General features: G+C 48.0%; 1 protein-coding gene across 1 annotated transcript in view; it reads right to left on the bottom strand.

The window, feature by feature from the left end:
* MYO7A (myosin VIIA) overlaps positions 1–20,720 on the bottom strand; it is a 116,821-nt gene that overhangs the window by 81,340 nt on the left and 14,761 nt on the right. Inside the window, exons 4-10 of the mRNA XM_073335284.1 lie at positions 13,283–13,467; positions 10,498–10,619; positions 5,529–5,671; positions 5,309–5,422; positions 4,012–4,165; positions 1,961–2,037; positions 1,007–1,126 (exon numbers count right to left, since the gene is read on the bottom strand). Coding sequence (XP_073191385.1) covers positions 1,007–1,126; positions 1,961–2,037; positions 4,012–4,165; positions 5,309–5,422; positions 5,529–5,671; positions 10,498–10,619; positions 13,283–13,467 — 915 coding nt within the window. The remainder of the gene's footprint in view (positions 1–1,006; positions 1,127–1,960; positions 2,038–4,011; positions 4,166–5,308; positions 5,423–5,528; positions 5,672–10,497; positions 10,620–13,282; positions 13,468–20,720) is intronic.

Genomic DNA, 20,720 nt, shown 5'->3' with positions numbered 1-20,720 from the left:
GTCCTGCCTCAGTAAGACCCTGCTTCCTTAAATGGCACAGCAGCAGCCAGCCAGAGTTAACGGGCACTGCCTCAGCATTCCTGGGACTGCAGACATCACCTTGTGTCACATAATCCAAGGTAGTACTACACAGAGATGGGCCTGATCTAAAACCTCAGATTCAAATCCCCACAAACCTGGAGGAAGTGGAGACAGATCTGAACTTTGCAGGGTGGGGGCATCCTCACTGCACACCAGTCAGGCAGTCCAAGGACCTGACCTGCTGTACCTGAGCCCGGAGCTCAGGGGTAGGGTAGGTCCGCACTTGCCATCGAGGATCAGGGCACTGTTTGTGTGGTACACCCTATGTTGTGAAGCAAACGCCATGCCTCCTTCACACCATAACACAAGCCTTCATTGCCCTGAATCCCCACAGCGCTGTGTCCTTTCCGATGCTACACAGACCTACTCACAGCGTACTATTTCTATGCTGTCTGTCTTTCTTTACCTCACTGTTGCAGATAAGCCCGAAGCATAACGTGCAGCTCTGGGGGCGACTGGAGCCTCTCTGTTTTACACCAGCTAAGGATCTGACCGTGGGTTTGGGTCTGTTGCACTTCCTTGAAGTTCAGAAGAGCTCAGACTCACAGTGCTGGTTCAACCAATTACAGAGACAGACCCCAAGAGCTAAATTTGGATGCTGTCGGAGTCCAGATGGGCTCAGGTCTGGATTTGAAACCTCATGAAGCCAGGGGTTCTGGCATAGGCCCACCTCAGCTCATGACACAGCTCTCTATGTGCTCCCCAGAATTGGCACTAACACAGAGTCATAGATGGCCAGGCCAGACTGGACCACTAGGTCTAATCTGACCTCCTGCATAACATAGGCCAGAGAAGTCCACCTAGCAACTGATGCCCCGCTTGAGATCAATGACTTCCTAGTGATGGAGAATCTAAATCTGTTTGAAAACGGGCGGGTGCACGTTTTAAAAAGAAAACGCCAGAATGAGCGCACACGGGGTGTTACCTTGACAAAAGCGTCCCTCACATCCAGCGCCTGCTCCATGCTGAGCGGGGTGGAGACGGTCTCTCCTCTCGTGATTAGTGTGCGGCTAGTAAGGCAGTTCATCACATCCTGAGGGTCCACCTGAGCATGGTACAACAACACGTACAGCTGATTGATTCAGAACACAAACAGCTCTTTGGAACGATGCGGTCTACTGGCCTGGTCGCAGGGCTGGGAGCGAAGAACTCCTGAGCTCCAATCTCAGCTCAGACACTGACTCCCTCCACAGTCAGTCCCTTGGGTGACTCACTCAGCCTTTCTGCCTTGGTTTACCCAGCCGCAGCCGGGAGCTAACATTTATGCCACAGAGGTTTTTGCAGGGATGGATTAGTTCATGTTTGTAAAGCCCTTTTAACCTGTGAAGTGCTACTGCACATCAGTGCAAGGTGTAACTGGAATGTGATGAGAGTACCTAGAACAACAAAACCACTTTTCCTGGGGTTTATAGGCCTGATCCTGCAAATACTTATACACCTGAGTAACTTTACAGTACCCTGTATTCTCAATCTTGCCAGGGGCATGCCCAACCCTGGATGTAAATGAGAGTGACCTCAGGGCTGCTCTAACCTATACATCGCTCTCTAGGGGCCAGGAGCCCAATGGTCGGAGCTACAAAAGGTGTGGGCCATTCCAGCAAGTATATGTCACCAGGGGAACCTCCTTATGCCTGGGGTTTTCCCCAGGGAGAGTTTCAATCAGTGTGCACCCACTTTAGGCTGTCAGACTAGGGTAAAGCAGCTGGATCACAAACGGCAATTGGGCTCTCTACATTCTTCATGAGCAGAGACTGCTTCTACCTCTGTTAGCAAAGCACCCTACACAATTAGATCAGGGTCTCTGGGCACTATCATAATATAAGGAATAAGCAATCCCAGGAAGAAACAAACAAGATAATATGACAGAAGAGCAACTGACCTCCAGTAACGAAGCTGCAGTGATTAACGACGCAGAGCGAACAACCTCGCAAGCATCCAGGTTATCGTACATCCGTGCTGCATGGGGAAAGTCACAGAGAAGACATGGGCAGAAGCTGACTGTGTGGTCAGTCCCTTTTCATCTAGGTTACGGAGCGCTCCCTGCCAGGGTGCTGCATCTGACCACTTCTGACTGCCACTCACCGTACACCCACACTCAGTCTCAAAGAATGGATTAGATCAGAAGCTTGTAATCTATGGCTCAGCTGGGGACAGTGAGGAGCTGCACCATCCCTGGGGGTGAGGAGGCCAAACTCCTCTCGTAGCTCCCGATGCAGGTCCTTGCTGCTACACCCCTTCACCCTTCCTGGGGTGAGGCTCATTCCTGAGCGTCAATGGTCCCGTTCCATGGCACCGTGCAGAGGGAGGCAAGGCCGTGATCCTGCCTCCTCCCCACTGCTCAGAAGAGTAGGGAGGGGTTTCAGAAGTGCCTGACCTTTAAGAAAGTGGCACAGGGTAGGGGAAAGGCACCACCCCCATCACACACACATGCTAGCCGGGCACAACAGGGCCTTTAAAATGGAGAGGAAAGATGGTCTGATAGCAGCACATTAGCCTTGGGCTTAGTTAAAATCCCTGCTCTGACACAGGCTTCCTATTGGCCCTTGGGCAAGTCACTTAGGCCCCGATTTTAAAGGCATTTAGGTGTGGTGGCGGCGCTCAGTCTCTCAATGCCTAACTGATTTAGGAGCCTCAATCTCATTGTAAAAGTGATTTGGGCACTTAGGTGAGTAAATCCCATTGACTGTCAGCAGGGTTGTTTCTCCTAAGTTCCTAAGTCACTTCTGAAAATAAGACTGTAAGTCACTTCTGAAAATAAGACTGAGGTGCTTTTGGAAAGTGTTACCCTTAGGCTCTCTGTGCCTCAGATCTCCAGGTGGCAAATGGGATAACAGCACAGCCCTTCACAGGGGGGTTGTGAGGATCAATACATCAGGCCGGGGTGTCAAACGTACGACCCGTGGGCTGGATCCAGCCAGATGAACAGATTCATCCGGCCCGCCGACTCTCCATGGATCTGTGGGCTTGTCTACGCAACCCCAGAGTCCTCACAACAGGGGTGTGATTGCAGCGTGCTTCACTCTAACTGTCCCGTGTAGACCCTGCTAGTGTGCATTGATATAATCCTGTTTCAAACAGGACACTAAGGAACATTTAGTGCGCACCAGCAGGTTCCACCTGGGGAAGTTAGAGCACAACACACTGGTGCAATCTACAAATTACATGCCCATAGTCCTGACTCTGGCGTGGCAATCCAGCAGGACCTCATGTACAGGTGTAGAACCACATGGTTGCATTTAAGAGGTGCTGGAGGGGCATACAATAAATGAAAGTAATTGCCAACATGGTTTATATTAATCTATTTCTATTTGAATCACTTCTGCTGAATGTGGCCCATGCCAAATGGTAGGGTATCGGATCAGGCCAGCCATATGGAATGAGTTTGATACCGCTGATTAGAGATTGTAAGGTGGTGAGATACCATTGTATTAAGGACCACAGACGTTTGTGGGGTAGGTAGATAGATAGATTCTGCTCCAGGCTGATTTTCAGAGGTGCTGAACACTTGCTGCTACCACTGACATCAAGCACAATTTTGGGGGCTCAGTATGTATGAAATTCAAGGTACAAATTCAATTCCAGCTGCAAGCTCTTTGGGCAGAGACTCTGTCTTTAGGCAGTGTGGCTAGTGGGCAGGGCACTAGACTGGGAGTGAGGAGATCTGGGTTCTCTTCCTGACTCTGACACTGACCTGCTAGGTGACCTTGGGCAAGTCACTTCCCCGCCCTGTGCCTCAGTTTCCCTATCTGTAAAACAGGGATAATGCTACTGACCTCCTTTGTAATGCACTTTGAGAGCAACAGATGAAAAGTACTAGACAAGAGCTAGGTATTTTGATTATCTCACCGGCTTTGGCACCTGGACGATGTATCAGCATCCGAGATAGTTCGGCATTTAAAATAAGTAAATATGCAATTATTTTCCACTTACCTTCATACCGCAAATTCCCCATATGCAATATGGCTGCCAGAAGCTTTGAGATCTCCCAGTTCTCCGTGTCAGTGAACATCAGGACTTTCATTGCAGAGCGAATGTTTGCATACTCCTTACTATCGTCTCTGCCATCACAGGTAGTGCAGTTACCCTGGGAAGGAAGGGCAGTGACACAGTGTATGCAGTGCATGCAGGAAGCAGCGTATGTGCAATAAGAGCACAGATACAGAAATCTGTAGCCATATTGTATATTGGGCCCTCGCATTCTCCCCACTAAAGTCAATTGAAAAAAATCTCATATTATGAGATAAATCCTCAGTTATCACTCAGCTAAGTTTCTGCTGAAGTCCATGGACCTTTTCTAAGCAATGAATGAGTGAAAACTGACTATGGACCTCTGGATTTGGCCCTACTGTAAGTATTCTACAAAAGTACGGTCCAAACAGACCTGCAACCTACAGTGACAACACTGCCATCCATCTGTCCCAGTGTCTGGCTGAGATCAGCATATGGATGAGAAAGGGCTGACCGACATTAAACCCTAGCAAGATAGCGACAGAAGAAAACACGTCACAGGTCCCCTTTGATCTGGGACACATGGCCAAAGATGGTCAAGACAGACTGCAGTACAGGAGTCCTCCCCTTCTGGACTCCTCACTGATACTGGGTTGCAAGGATCACCTTCCACCATCTCCAACTGTCCTACCCATGCTGATGATAACTTGATTACACATGCCTTTGCCACCTCCCACTTGGGTTATGGCAGTGAGATCTACTTGGGCTTGAAAGCACCAGCCCTGGGAAATAGCCAGCTAGTGCAGACTGCAGCAGCATGCCTCCTCAGAACACAGATCACGGCACGCTCATCAGCCCTGGTCTCCACTCGTTCCACTGCCTTCTGCTAGAACATCACGTCACATTTAAGGTCTCGGCCCTCGTTTCCAAATACACTTTAAATGGTCTGGGCCGAGCATACCTAAAAGCAGCACCTCAACTGTCCCACTCCTCAGGAACAATGGAAGTAGAGAAGCCCCTACATGCAAGAGACAGGACTTCTTCAGCTGCTACTCTAAGGCTGTGGGGCTCACTCCTGCAGGAGCAGAGCTACCATAGACCTCTAGGCTGGGTCTCAAGTTTGCAACAAACCTCAAAGTTACCATGTGGGTCCGACACGGTTTCAGATTAGGGAACATTTCTCGCAGCTCTGGTTGTAACTCCCTTATATACAAAGGTAAGCAGGACACGTCACAAGGCCTAAGCTGTTCTCCCCAAGATCTTGCTCTGCTGTTCTTACCATAGCGAGGTAGTTATAATCAGTGGCTTTCCCAAGGCCCAGCTTCTTTTTCTGTTCTGTTGTCATTCCTTTCAGCATACAGTAAAATACATGGTAATTCCGCTCATCCTGGGCCTGGAGCAGAAGAGGAGGGAATCAGTTCCGCTAGGAGGATGAGCCTGCCGATAGCCAAACAAAGGAAAGACCAATACACACCCCTGCCTTTTCTCAGCAGCCTCACCTGTCTGCAGACTCGAGATTTCTCCAGCAGGTACTGCTCAATCTTTGCCCCTTCGATGGCTCCCCGCTTGTTGAAATGGATGTCGATGTATTTACCAAATCGACTGGAGTTGTCATTACGAATCGTCTTCGCATTTCCAAAAGCTGTGAATAAGCAACACAATATGGCAGAGGTGAGATCTGTACCCAGACTCAGGAAGGAATCTGTCTTGTCTAGGGCAACAGAAACAAGACACAAAATGGAGCACGGATGGCTCAGGGGATTGGTACCAGGTTGCAGAGCCTTTCACCTGTAGGTCATAAGTCCCAATCCAACCCAGGGCAGAAAAAATGGGGATGTTTATGGGGAGCATAGGAGACAGTGTGAAGAAAGAGACATTTGTCAGCTCAAGGAGAAGGGGGTTATCTGAGCTAAGTGATGGGTGAGAGATGATTTTGGCAGTAGCATTTTGGATAGACTTTAGTGGGGTGATGTCAAAAGGGGGAGACTGCAGGTGGTGAGGTGGAGGACGATAAGTACACGAGAATGCGATTTGGCCTGTGGGACAGAAAGGAATGGTGGGTCATCCAGGGAAATATGGAGGTGCTACACCAACCACCAGAGGAAGCCCATGTTCAACAAACAATACAAATCAGCACGATAGAGATTAATTAATTCAGATATTAATTTAAGGAATATAGGCCTCAAACCAAGTGCATCCTCCAGATCACAGCAAGATCTATATACATAGAAACCCGAATGGAAAATCACACTGACCTTAATGTCTGTTTTATTTCTACAACCATGAAAGAAAGGCTTTTTCTGAAATTTTGGCTACAGCTATCCCCATAAAAAGAGCACCTATTAAAATAATTTGTCATATGTCACATTAGAGCGGGAGGTTAGTGCAGAGCTCTAACAAGGGTAACTCCACAGGAGTTCCATCAAGTTCAGTCCTGTGCTGACCAGTACAATAATGCTCTTTTTCTAACAGCTTCAAGCCTCTCCTGTAACTGTAACTTCAGAAAGATAGGTTTCAGAGGAGCAGCCGTGTTAGTCTGTATCCGCAAAAAGAAAAGGAGGACTTGTGGCACCTTAGAGACTAACCAATTTATTTGAGCATAAGCTTTCGTGGGCTACAGTTTACTTCATTGGATGCATTCAGTGGAAAATACAGTGGGGAGATTTATATACACAAAGAACATGAAACAATGGGTGTTACCACACTGTAACAAGAGTGATCAGGTAAGGTGAGCTATTATCAACAGGAGAGCGGGGAGAAAAAACCCTTTTGTAGTGATAATCAAGGTGGGCCATTTCCAGCAGTTGACAAGAACATCTGAGGAACAGTGTGGGGGGAAAATAAACATGGGGAAATAGTTTTACCCTCTGATCCCACTGAGGGCTACCAAAAGAAACTACACCATTTGCTCAAGAAACTCCCTGAAAAAGCACAAGAACAAATCCACACAGACACACCCCTGGAACCCCGACCAGGAGTATGCTATCTGCTACCCAAGATCCATAAACCTGGAAATCCTGGATGCCCCATCATCTCAGGCATTGGCACCCTGACAGCAGGATTGTCTGGTTATGTAGACTCTCTCCTCAGGCCCTACGCTACCAGCACTCCCAGCTATCTTCAAGACACCACTGACTTCCTGAGGAAACTACAATCCATCGGTGATCTTCCTGAAAACACCATCCTGGCCACTATGGATGTAGAAGCCCTCTACACCAACATTCCACACAAAGATGGACTACAAGCCGTCAGGAACAGTATCCCCGATAATGTCACGGCAAACCTGGTGGCTGAACTTTGTGACTTTGTCCTCACCCATAACTATTTCACATTTGGGGACAATGTATACCTTCAAATCAGCGCACTGCCATGGGTACCCACATGGCCCCACAGTATGCCAACATTTTTATGGCTGACTTAGAACAACGCTTCCTCAGCTCTCGTCCCCTAATGCCCCTACTCTACTTGCGCTACATTGATGACATCTTCGTCATCTGGACCCATGTAAAAGAAGCCCTTGAGGAATTCTACCATGATTTCAACAATTTCCATCCCACCATCAACCTCAGCCTGGACCAGTCCACACAAGAGATCCACGTCCTGGACACTACGGTGCTAATAAGCTATGGTCACATAAACACCACCCTATACCGGAAACCTACTGACCGCTATGCTGACCTACGTGCCTCCAGTTTTCATCCAGACCACACCACACGATCCATTGTCTACAGCCAAGCTCTACGATACAACCGCATTTGCTCCAACCCCTCAGACAGAGACAAACGCCTACAAGATCTCTATCAAGCATTCTTACAATGACAATACCCACCTGCTGAAGTGAAGAAACAGATTGACAGAGCCAGAAGTGTACCCAGAAGTTACCTACTACAGGACAGGCCCAACAAAGAAAATAACAGAACGCCACTAGCCATCACCTTCAGCCCCCAACTAAAACCTCTCCAACGCATCATCAAGGATCTACAACCTATCCTGAAGGACCACGCATCACTCTCACAGATCTTGGGAGACAGGCCAGTCCTTGCTTACAGGCAGCCCCCCAACCTGAAGCAAATACTCACCAGCAACCACACACCACACAACAGAACCACTAACCCAGGAACCTATCCTTGCAACAAAGCCCGTTGCCAACTGTGTCCACATATCTATTCAGGGGACACCATCCTAGGGCCTAATCACATCAGCCACACTATCAGAGGCTCGTTCACCTGCGCATCTACCAATGTGATATATGCCATCATGTGCCAGCAATGCCCCTCTGCCATGTACATTGGCCAAACTGGACAGTCTCTACGTAAAAGAATAAATGGACACAAATCAGACGTCAAGAATTATAACATTGAAAAACCACTCGGAGAACACTTCAATCTCTTTGGTCACTCAATTACAGACCTAAAAGTGGCAATTCTTCAACAAAAAAACAGACTCCAACGAGAGACTGCTGAATTGGAATTAATTTGCAAACTGGATACAATTAATTATGCTCAAATAAATTTGTTAGTCTCTAAGGTGCCACAAATACTCCTTTTCTTTTTTCAGAAAGATAATTAGTTTAACCCACAAATTAAAGGCCCAAAGCTGAATCTCCTAGACAGACAAAACTCCCCTCTAAGTCTTATTACTTCATTCGATCAAGTCTGTTCCGACTGAAATAAGCTGTTGATCTTGTTATGTGCCTGTCCACCAGGGTGTCTATCACAGCTGGCATGGCACATGGCAGCATTTTAGAACCTCAGTAACACTGGGCCAGATTCTGGCACCCTTGCTCTGGTTTAGTAACACAAACTCCTATTGACTCCTTTTGAAGTAAAGCACTATTGAGTAAGGACGTCGGACTCTTGCCCAATGTTTTCAATGATGCTGGGCCAGACCCTGCCACCCTTACTCTTGCAGAGTATCAGAGTGGTAGCCGTGTTAGGCTGCATCAGCAAGAACAACAAGAAGTCCTTGTGGCACGTTAGAGACTAACAAATTTATTTGGTCATAAGCTTTTGTGGGCTAAAACCCACTTCATCAGATGCTTGGAGTGGAAAATACAGTAGAGAGGTATAAATACTCAGCATATGAAAAGATGGGAGTTGCTTTACCAAGTGGGTAAGATTATGCCCAAACAAAAGCCCAAATTTATTAGTCTCTAAGGTGCCACAAGGACTCCTCGTTGTTCTTGCAGAGTAGTTACCTTACGACGTGTGCACTCCCATTGATTTCAACAGGACTAGTTGCTGAGTAAGGTATCACGCGACTTGAATCAGGGTGGCCCCCTGGCCCCCAACTCTAAGTTGCAACCATCTTTTGGGGCAAGACTGTGAATCCGTATTCACGGCAATGAGCAGTTAACTCACAAAACTAGTGCCGCTGAAGTCAATCGGACTATTCATGGGAGTCCCTGCTCACCTATGTAAATACAGGGCTGACAATCTGGCCTTCCTTATGTCTTGAATCTTCCTTGAACTCTTTTGTTTATTCCTCCTGACTCATTCAGAATTCTGGCTCTCCACATTCATTCCACAGCAGCTTTCTAGAACCAGAAAGCTGTGTTATTGTACAAGCAGCTTAAAGCGTTCAAACCTGATCAAAGCACAAGGTGGAATGGCTATTATTACTTTTTCTACTACAAAGCGTTTGGTTCTGAGGCGTTGATCAAGTTAAACACAGGCTCATGTTAACCAGTGAGCGAAACCAATGGAAGGTGCTGTACGGAATCACAACTGAGCAAAACCTTCACAGCTGTTAGTTGAGCAGCGTGTCTACATCAGGATGGTGACAGATTTTAAGAAGAGCACAGGGCCCATTTCTGCCCCAGAAGAAGCACACAGATTTTCAGAACAGCTCTGTATACTGTACGTTGAGTAGAGATGACTGGAAAATTTTTGTCGAAACAGTTTTCTGTTGGAAAATGCAGCTTCAATTAAACCCCCCTTTCCCCCCCAATATTGTATGAATTTTGACTATATTTCATCTAGGAAAAAAAATTGGAAAAAAACATTTTGAAAACATCGACTCTTTTGATTTTCTGTTTCAAAACTGCTTTTTGTTTAGCAGTTTCTTAATTTTATATATAAACATCTTTTTAAAAGAAAAAAGGGTTGAAATCAAAACGAAAAGCTGTGAATGTATCAAAACAAAATGTTTTGATTGACCTGAAATGAAATTTTCATGGAATTTCAGTTAGTAAAAAATTTCAAAATATTTTGGCATTTTGTTCCAGTTAGGGAGGAGAAAAATGCTGAAATCTCTTTTTTTTTTTTTCCACGCGATGGAAAATCTATTTTCTGACCAGCTCTAGGGTTGAGCCCTTTTGAAAGTCTGATCCCAGGGGCAGGTGTTGAGCTCTTGCAATTCTGGTTCCTGCTGTAAAGCAATTATTGGGAATGCAGTTTAATCTTAGCCCCCTCCATATTATTAATAGCAGAAGTGTTTCCCTCCACCCACCGTCTTTTCAAGGCTCACCTTCTAAAATGGGGTTTGCCTCCAGCACCTGCTGCTCAATCCAAGAATGCTGCCCGCTGATAGCAGCCAGGAACTGCAGGATCAGTTTAGTGCTCTCCGTCTTCCCTGCACCAGACTCGCCACTGTACAAGTTGAAAGGAATGCATGTGAGTAAATGCCCTGTCTCACCACTGCCAGGGCCCTGGACTCTGCATTCAAATGAACGACCTGGAAATCTCAAGGCATGTGTTTCTAGTACAGGTGGATTCTACATTTGGATTTCAAACCCCCTAAACTTCACATGTATTCACAGATTCCTAAATTCAAAGACCAAAGGGGACCACGATGACCTCCTGGCTAATACAGACCATGGAACGTCCTCAGAGTGATTCATGTTTGGATCTGGGGATTGTGTGTGGCCTATCACAGGGATAGGAATCAACCTCAGGCTTAGGATCCAGCTTTGATTTTGGATCAGGAGTACCACCCAAAGTTCTCTGGGGCCTGGATCTTAAATTTGGGGTCAGGCCTGTGTCCAGTTTGAACACCGTTGATAAGTAAGGCTACGATTCTGTCATGGGTATTTTTAGTAAAAGTCAGGGACAGGTCGTGGGCAATAAACAAAAATTCACAGAAGCTTGTGACCTGTTCCTGAGCAGGGGCAAAGAGAGTGCTGATGAGGCTTGCAGCTGCTCCAGCCCCGCTGCTGCTGCTGTGGCAGGGGCTGACTACTGCTGCTCTTGTGGCAGGGGCTGACCCAACCCCAGCCACTGCTTTGGCGGCCCCAGGGCTGGGCTGGCTGCCAGTCAGCTGTTAAGGGGCCACCGGAGCAGGGGCCACCAGCTCCGGTGGCCCCTGGCCTGACAGCTGCTCCAGCCCTGCACCAGAAGACATCCCGGAAAGTCAGGGAACCCGTGACCTCCGTGACAGAATTACAGCCTTATCGATAAGCGAATTCAGGCCAGCATTATAGCCTTCTGAAGAGTGTAAACATCGAGAAGACAGAGGAATTAGTTTGGATCAGAGATACTTGTTTGTGTTCAAAGGACAGCTGGCTGGCCAAGTGAAGCAAGTTTTCTGTCTTGTTTCAAGTTGCCGAACTGCATTAAAAGACAGCTACGAATACACACGGTACGTCTAAAACATTACAATTCCACGGAAGCCATTTTTATAGATGCCATGGGGCTCTGATGCTATTGCAGACGATTCATTTGAGCGTAAATAGGAGGGGAGAAGGAGGGGAGATCGCCTGTCTGACCATCTCTCTATTGAGATCAGGTCCAGACTACAAAAGAGTTTCAGAGCACCTGACTGAGGCTTGATTCTGCCACTCTAATTCATACTGGGCAGTGTCTTACAGTGCAGGTAGTCCCATGGATTTCAGCCAACCTACTCGGGAGCAAGGTACTGCTCCAAAGCTTGGCAGAATCAGGTGCTTAGACAGCTTAACTATGGAGTAAGTTATGGCTGGAGGCAGGAATTTCTGGGTGTAATTCTATGGTCTGTGTTATGCAGGAGGTCAGACTGGGTGAAGATAATGGGCCCTTCTAGTCTTCAAAGCTATAGATCTCTGCATCTATAGTCACCCCAGGAATAATGGGATGAAATTAAAGAGAAAGTTTAAGATGGATATCAGAGAAAACATCCTGAGATTCACCTCGATTAGGCTGTGGAATAATTATCAAAGGAAGTGGTAGAAGGCCTATCACTTGGAATGTTAAAAACTAGGCTTGACCAACCCTGCATGGGGAGAGATGTTGGACTGGACTGGATGTTCTAATAAGTCTTTTCCATCCTTAACTTCTGTGACTGAACACAATTGCTGAACCAATCAGCTTCAGCAAAAAGGCCAAGCCACAGGTACGTCTTGTGTAATTCCCACCTCAGCAAGACAGGCGCCTGCTAGCTGTGATGGCGCTAAGATGCTAAAAATGGAACTACAGCCAGGGTGGAATGGCAGTGGGTTGGGCTAGCCACCCAAGGAAGTACCTAGGGTCCTGGGCAGGAATGTGGCTAGCCCATCCTGCTGCTCGCGCTGCAGTAGCCACACTTCTGTTGTTAGTGGCAGGGCCGCCCAGAGGGTGGGGGGAGGGGGCAACTTGGGCCATTTGCCCCAGGCTCCGGGCCCCACAGGGGCCCCCACGAGAATATAGTATTCTATAGTATTGCAACCTTTTTGTGTGGAAGGGCCAGTGGCGTAGCCAAGGGGAGCGAACATGGGGAGCGATCACAAAAAAGGCACCACCCCCCGAGGCGCTTTTAGTCACTCAGCGGCGCTTTGGGTTTTCGGCGGCACTTCGGCGGCCGGTCCTTCAGTGCCGCCGAACACACCCAGAGCAAGTGAAGGACCCACCGCCCCGAAACGCTGCCGAAGACTCGGAGCACCACCGGGTGAGTAAAAACTAAACAGGCGCTTAATTAATTAAAGGGCCCCCGAAATTGCTTTGCCCCAGGCCCCCAGAATCCTCCGGGTGGCCCTGATTAGTGGGATAGCTCAATCGAAGCTAGAGGACACACGTCTCCCCGAAGTGGAAATTACCCCTCCAGCTCCAGCGCAGATATTCCCATAGACTCTGAACGCCCCGTACACTCCTCCCGGAGGGGCCATACTAACAGGCTGGTGTGAGGAAGTTGACACGGACACTGCCTATGCTGTGCTGTTTGGCTAAATACTCTTTGGACTTTAGCCGTGAGTGCGGTCTACCCTGCACTTTTCACAAGCAACCAAGGTGAGCATGCTCAGCACCTTTGGCAGGATGGAGTCCTAATTCGGGACCCGTGCTGGGCCTGACATTCACAAACCCACCTTATGATGCAACACTGGTCCCTGTTGTTGCGTTGCATGTTGTAGTAGCAGTTGTCAGCTATTGCGAAGATGTGGGGAGGCATCTCCCCAATCTTTTTGTTGGTGTACAGCCGGATCTGCTCTGGGGAGTAGATAGGTAACAGCTGGTAGGGGTTCACTGCCACCAGTATCGAGCCTGTATACGTCTAGGGGAGAAGCACAAAGAAGGTTATCGGGACGAGGTGCCCCACCTGAGCAGCTTTAGTACCCAGGACCAAAGGCAAAGGCAAAACAGGAGAGGGATTTTCAACAGCCACCGGAAAGGCACTGCTCATTTCAAAAAGCCATTTGCAGGGTGACTTCTGGAGTCAAAATGAAGCAAAAGCCCTAACTGTGCAAATCAACACAAACAAACCCTGAACTCTGAGCCAGATTTCAATCACTGTGAAGTTTAGGTCCGGGTTTTCAACGTGGGACCGTCTCTGCAACAAACACAGTCAGAGCCACCAGAGACCCACATCTGTCAGGTGCGTTACGAGGGACCACTGCCTTGACTGCCCAAATAATACAGTTGTTTGCAGTGTTGTTGTAGCCCTGTTGTTTACAATTTGACAAACAGCCCAAATAATAAAGGTATGTCACAGCAAAGGCCTTTGATCCATCTCTACCACAGATCTCTCAGGAGCCTGGAGCTGTGCTGTGATATTGGACAGCTACTCCCTGGGGACCTTTGTCACCTTCCTACGACCCTCCTTTTGTGATACTCCTTTGGGGATGTCATGGGGGCGGCAGAGGAGGAAGAGGGTGCAAGCAGCCCCTTCCTCTACACAATCATGCAGAGAGCAGCCTTCATTTGGCAGGAGGTGCTGGGGAAGCCAAAGATGGGGGACATGCTAGCATGGCTGGCAAAGCTAGTGGCCCCAAAGGAGGAGTGTCTGGGGGCAGGGATCCCACAGGCTCACTCCCTGTTTGCGCTGGTGACTCCAGGCAGCACTGCAGACAGTTCAGATTGCAGCTCATTAAAGGTGCTGCTTCTCACCATGTTCCCCCCTAGTGCCTCAGGAGAGTATAATGACAAGGGCATAATGCCGCTAGACAGCACTGTTCAAGGTGCACCTTCTTTCTCCCCCCCCCCCTGCCATGCACCATGGCCCCTTATATGAAATCCATTACAGGAACTGACCGCGAGCCAAGTTACATATCCTATGATGTGCGTGAGTGATCGTGCCAAGTTAACTGCTGGCACCTCAGTGCAGCCTCTCTAACTGAAGGGCCCTACTGCAATTTAAGAAGTGCTCCACCGACTGAATGGGAAGAACTAGAGAAAGCTAACGTACACAAAGGAGACAACTATTTTACAAGCGAAATAAAAAAATTTTTGGAAAGAAATAAAATAGAAGAAGGAAGTATTAACACTAACTGAAGCTCTATTACTGCTGTGGAAAATTAGTAAGAAAAAAAAACAAGTAGAACCTCTGCCAACAGGCTCTGCTAAGGCTCCATCTCAGGCCCAGGGCAGTTGAGAAGGATCTGAGAGCGGTTTGCCCGCACAACGCTATATAACAAAAGAGCACAGCACGAGACAGAGAGAGTGCAGGTGCGGGCCAAACGGACACTGCTACCCAGAATCATAGAATATCAGGGTTGGAAGAGACCTCAGGAGATCATCTAGTCCAACCCCCTGCTCAAAGCAGGACCAATCTCCGATCTTAGGTGCCAGGATATGAAGATCCCTAGAGTGCAGCACCCACAGGGACACAACTCAAAGAAGAATATCCAGTTTATATAGATAACAGACCAGGACAAGAGTCATGTATCCCAAGCCAAAGGTTAAGGACACAATTTGTCTCCTGGTGGACCAAGTAATGAAAAGACCAATACTGCCTAGAATACACTATCCAAAGAAAGAGCTGGTCGTTTTAATGCAAATAAATAAATAAATAAATAAAATGCCTTACACCCTTTTAATAGCATGTTCTACTATCACCAGATGGGAGGAGCCAAGTAGCCCATTCCATGGGACCCCTCCCTCGATAAAGAACTCTACTAGGCTTTAACAGGGGTTTGAGCTGCCTGGGAATGCAGCCATGGCAGCTAGCCTTCTTAGACAGCCAATAGGTGACTGACCCTAAGCTTACATAGAGTGAGCTAGAATGTTTCTGTGGTGGTTTCAGGCAATTAATAAAAGATCCCTATTACAGAGTAAGGCACAGTCCAGCTTTCTCTTGCTAACATGTGTTGCAAATTGCAGATAGAGTGAGTTAGAATTTTTACTCACTTTTGGAATCAGCATACTGGGCCAGCACTCCTGAGAAGGCCGGACTAAGAGACCAAGAGACCAGCATGGGCAGCCCCAGTTCAAATTTCTTCCACATAATCCTGCTAATGTGCCTCAATCCTGATTTGGAAGGGATGGGAGGGTAGCTCCATCTCCATCTCTATGGCCCACTCAATCCTTAGCATCTGCTCAGACTTTCAATCAGGCTGACAATTAGTGCCAGCTGTGGAGGATTTTGTCATAGGAACCCTTGTCCACTGGGAGCTGGACTGGACCCCCGAACTCATTTCACAGTCAACAAAAGGGAGTAACTCTCTGATTGAATCCTGGGCTGGATTTGAACTCACAACCTAAAAGATGTCTGAAGTTTTCATGCTGCTTCGTAACTTGGTGAGATTTACAAGTTATGTGGCATTTCTAGGCAATTTTAGGTCATGTTTAACAGTGCATAGAGGCAGAAATATCCCATTTCATGTTCTCTTAACTCATTCTCAGAAAGACTGACTTTGCTTCTGGCGCAAGTTTGTGACATCCCTATATTCCAACCTTTGGTGGTAACTTGTATGTCCCGGCCAAGACCCGTGATTCTGACTACAGCCAAAGATCCTTTTAAAGGAGTTAACCATTACTGGCCGGAATGTTTTCTTGATGTTCCCACTGACCTTTCTCTTGTGATCATTGAGAGTCTGTCAGCATAAACTCCTGTGTTATCTCAAGAGACAAGCTTGGTTTGACTTGTTTCTAGTTGACAAATACAACAGCTTGCCCAATTTTAACAGCTGACAGCATTCAAGACTTTGGCCCCCGAACTGATGATGGGCCAAAGGGCAGCTACAAGAAAATATTTGCAATTCCCATTTCCAAGTCTGGTTAAGAGTAAAGCCCCTCTGTTTTGGTGTAAAGATCAGCTTGGCTGTACGTATGGTTGATGGTTCTACAAAAGCTGACAGTTTACACCAGGAAATGCTGTTCCACTGCAAACTTGTTACTGCCCGTGTGACCTACATTTTCATTAGCCACGTAACAAATCCACTCTGTGCCTGATTCCCAGAGCACCCCAAACTCGCCTTGGCTTCAACTGGAGTTTTTGCTGCTCAGAGAATGCAGGGTCACACCATGACCAGATACTCCTGCACTTTAGCAACCCCTATTCAGTAGCAGATGGCTTTGAGTTCATCTCCAGATAGACAAAACCCTGCTCAGTAACCAAGTGTCATGACAAAACACCCCTGCTACTCAGCACAGGTTTTCTCAGCACACACAAGCATGAGCCATGCAGAACAGTGCTTGCATCACTCTTTTCACTTTGTCATATCTGCTTATTTCCTCCAAACCGGGCCCTTACACATAGCAGGTGATAGCCCTGTCCATCTGGCATCCCATCCGCAGACTCGGTACTTTGCTCTTCTAGGAAAAGGCCACATTTCTGTCATTGCGGCAAAGCACTGCAGCCAAAGGGATAATGGTTTGGGTGCATTCATGGGGCAGCAGAAAAGCAGCACAAGACAAATGAGAAACGCCAGGAATGGTGAACGTAAACGAGCGAGCCAGTGGATGATGTCACAATGCGTTGCGGCAATGGAAGGTGGCTCGATAGTTCTGTGCGTTATACTTACCCTCCCGCCACAGTTAGTCTGAGGGTTAAAAAGGAAAGAAGGAAGGAGAAAAAGGAAAATACGTATTGTATTAGAGCAGGATTACAAAAGCCTTTCGCCAAGTCATGGCGAATCTTTTCCCCAAGCTGAACCGGGAAAGACACAGGTTGTCGGAAGCCTCGTTGCAGGATTCATCCGTGATTCATCAGCGCCGGGAACCCCCTCAAGCAGCGCAGGCCTGTCACGGACCACACTGAGTACTATCACTTTCAGCTGGTGAGAGCAAATTGTACCTCATGGAACCGCTGCTTGCTGGGTTGGTCTCTACCACCTTGGCTCCATTCACAGGGACATATGCAGCTGCGCAGAACTGCCAGCCACACTTCCCAAAACTCTACTCACTCTTCCTCTGCCAGGGTGATAGATAATGTAAAGGGACAGTTTATTCACCTGTCAAAATTTCTCTCTCTCTCCAACCAAACCTCCTCCCCTCCTCCCCCCACCAAAAGCCCCTCAGTGATGTGAGAACTAAAAGTGAGCTGTAGCTCACGAAAGCTCATGCTCAAATAAATTGGTTAGTCTCTAAGGTGCCACAAGTACTCCTTTTCTTTTTGCGAATACAGACTAACACGGCTGTTACTCTGAAAAAAGCCAATCTGTTTTGCTTCATTAGTCAAACAGATTTTAAAATCTTTGACCAAAATCTTACAAAGTTGATGCTTAAAGTTAAGCTCCTGAATGCACATGTAGACATATTTAGGTGGTATAGCTGCGTCCGCGTGAGAAGCACCTTGTCGATCAGACAGCACACTGGTGTTCCTGTCCTGGGAGTGCCCCGGCAGCGGAGACCTGGCCTAAATGTCACCGCAGCCTTTTTGCAGACAATGCGCAAACAGAAACAGGGGCAAAGCTCACTGACTACATTCTTTGCTACAAAGGATTGGCCCAGCTGTACTGCCCAGCTGTCCAAGCCTGTGCTAGTCCCTTTGTCTCCTTCTCCCAGCTTTGGGGAGGCACAGTCCTCTAGCAGCCATCTCACTTTGCTGTAGAACCGAAACAGTGTATGGCTAAGGGAATGGGGTAGTATTTCAGCGAGCGCGGGCAAGCCTGGAGTTGTTAAAGAGATTAAAAAGGCATCATTGCGTAGGGGGTAAACTCCTAATGAGAGACGGATACCTGGGGCTGCATTTTGCACATCTAATAAAAGGTTAATGCACTGGCTGGAGGCACAGACACCCAGCATCCACCGGGCACGCAGAACTCAGCCACCAATCTCCTGTGAAACAGGGGGCCCCCCTCCCTGCTGCACAGAAACCCACAGGAGGAGATCTGTCCACTCCTGCCTCTAAATCAGCAGCTGTTCACAGTCTTTGTGCCCTAGTCAGAGCCAGGCGAGCGCTCACAGGAGCGCCAGCCTCTCCAGGGCCCAGGACAGGGCCATCTAGCTGGGTGATTCAGGCTGCACCCAGGCGTGATAGCCCTGGGCTCCAAGAGGCCTCATGCCTGGCAGCTCTCCTGCTGGAGAGGTGCACATCAGCACAAGACTGGCTTCCTGGCACAGTAGCACCCTCGCGTTACCCTCCTCTGGCTTCCTGCTTCTTGGTTTCCGTTTGTTGTCTCTGTCACTTTTCTTCCTCGGACTCACTCTAAAATAGTCTCCCTCTTTGCCCTTCCCGCACACCGAAAACTAGGGACAGGACATTTCAATGGACTTTCTTCCCATGGGGGCTTCCACTTCCCAGAAAACGACCACAGGATCCCGCCCTGCCTTTTGGGCTGACACCCCCATACATGCCTGGACAAGCCCATTAATTCCACCACCTGAACCTGCCAGGAATGCTGCCGTTCAGCCACAGCTGGCATCCTGACTCCCCCTCCCCCAGACTGTGTCTGCAGCCAGCCTATGAGAAAGGGGCAGCCCAGTCTCCTACATCAGCCATCACCGGCAGGGCCTGACTGCAGGGCTGGGGGCCTGGAAGTCCTGATAGCTAATGGTGGGTTAGACACTGAATCCCATGGGGCCTTGGGACACCATTTCCAGATTTGGGGCCTAAACCTAGGCTCCTAAATCAATGGCACAAGCATCAGAGGACCTGAATGCTTGTAGCTTCTGTTCATTAAAATCTGAAAATCTGGCCATTTATTCAGATGCCTAAATGTGGATTCGTAAATGTTGGCTTTAACTTCCCTTGCCTCCGTTTCCTCATCTGTAAACGGGATAATACTAATCACCTGCTTCACAGACTGTGGGAATTAGTCAGTTAAACTTTTGAAGATGGATGTATTACTCTCATTGATGCCTATGAAAGACCTCACACGCAGGGAAAGCAGAATATTGGAACCAAGAGGAGAATCTGTCCTCAGTCAATACCACTAAGAAGCAACAGACAGCCTCAAAAACGCTGAGTGAAGACATGACTGCAAAGCAGCTGACCTTTACCTTTACTCAAGACAACTGTTTGTTACATATAAACCAGCTCACCTCACCTAATTCCCAAAAATGCATATTCCAACCTAAGAGGCTATGTTAACCCTTCCCAGTGCATCAGCACATTTCTCTCTAATGAAACAAAAATGTGAGGGAATTATCTTCCACTCAAAGCGACCAGAAAGTTATTGGGAGGATATTGCCCCATCCCCACTGTCTTCCGCCCTTCAAAATCTGTACAATGCAATAGCTGGTGAGACACTGCAGACCGATTCCTGCAAAGCTGAAGGTGCGTTGTTCAACATCTGGAATGGTGGGCTATTGCTAAGGTTAATATTTTGTCCTGGCTATTTTTAGTAAAAGTCAAGGACAGGTCATGGGCAATAAACAAAAATTCATGGAGGCCCGTGACCTGTCCCTGACTTTTACTAAAAATAACAGGGGAGAAGGGGCTGACCGCTGGGGAACCTGAAGCCTGAGCCCGCCACGGGGGAAGGGGGGCTCTAGCCCCACTGCTGCTGCAGGTGACTGACAGCTCCAGCCCCCACCACTGTGGCAGGGGTGCAGCCGAAGAAGTCACCGGGGTTCCTTAAAGTCACAGAATCAGTGACCTCCATGAGTAAATTGTATCCTTAGTTATTGCTAAACCTATTCTGACTGCCTTGGTTCTTCATAGGTTTCAAGGCCGGAAGGGAGTATTAGGAGGATGTGGTCTGATCTCCTGCATCACATAGGCCAGAGAATTCACCCAGCTCTGGAACCAAACCCAGCATTTATGAAAGATTTGGAAAATGCTGATGTAACATTTTTTCTCATTTTCACATACCCCCAGTTCCATCTGAGGCAAGGAGCGGAGCTGGCAAAATACCAAAAGGAAAGGCTGCTCTTGCCATATTTTTGACCTACCTGGAAACAGGGTCTGCTAGAAATCTCACAAGTAGAGACAGGCCTGAACCAAACTCAAGCATCTGAACACCCTCAAACTTTTGCGAGATATGTGTGTGTGTGCATGTGTGAGACCAAACTCAAGCATCTGAACACCCTCAAACTTTTGCGAGGGGTGTGTGTGTGTGTGTGTGTGTGAGAGAGAGAGAGAGAGAGTGTGTGTCAGATCTGGCTCTGCAAACAGGCCCCTACTTCTGTGGCGGAGTGCTCTCT

This window comes from Lepidochelys kempii, chromosome 1 (genome assembly GCF_965140265.1).
Source record: "Lepidochelys kempii isolate rLepKem1 chromosome 1, rLepKem1.hap2, whole genome shotgun sequence".
NCBI classification, from domain to species: Eukaryota; Metazoa; Chordata; order Testudines; family Cheloniidae; genus Lepidochelys; species Lepidochelys kempii.
This window is presented reverse-complemented; position numbering and strand designations above follow the sequence as displayed.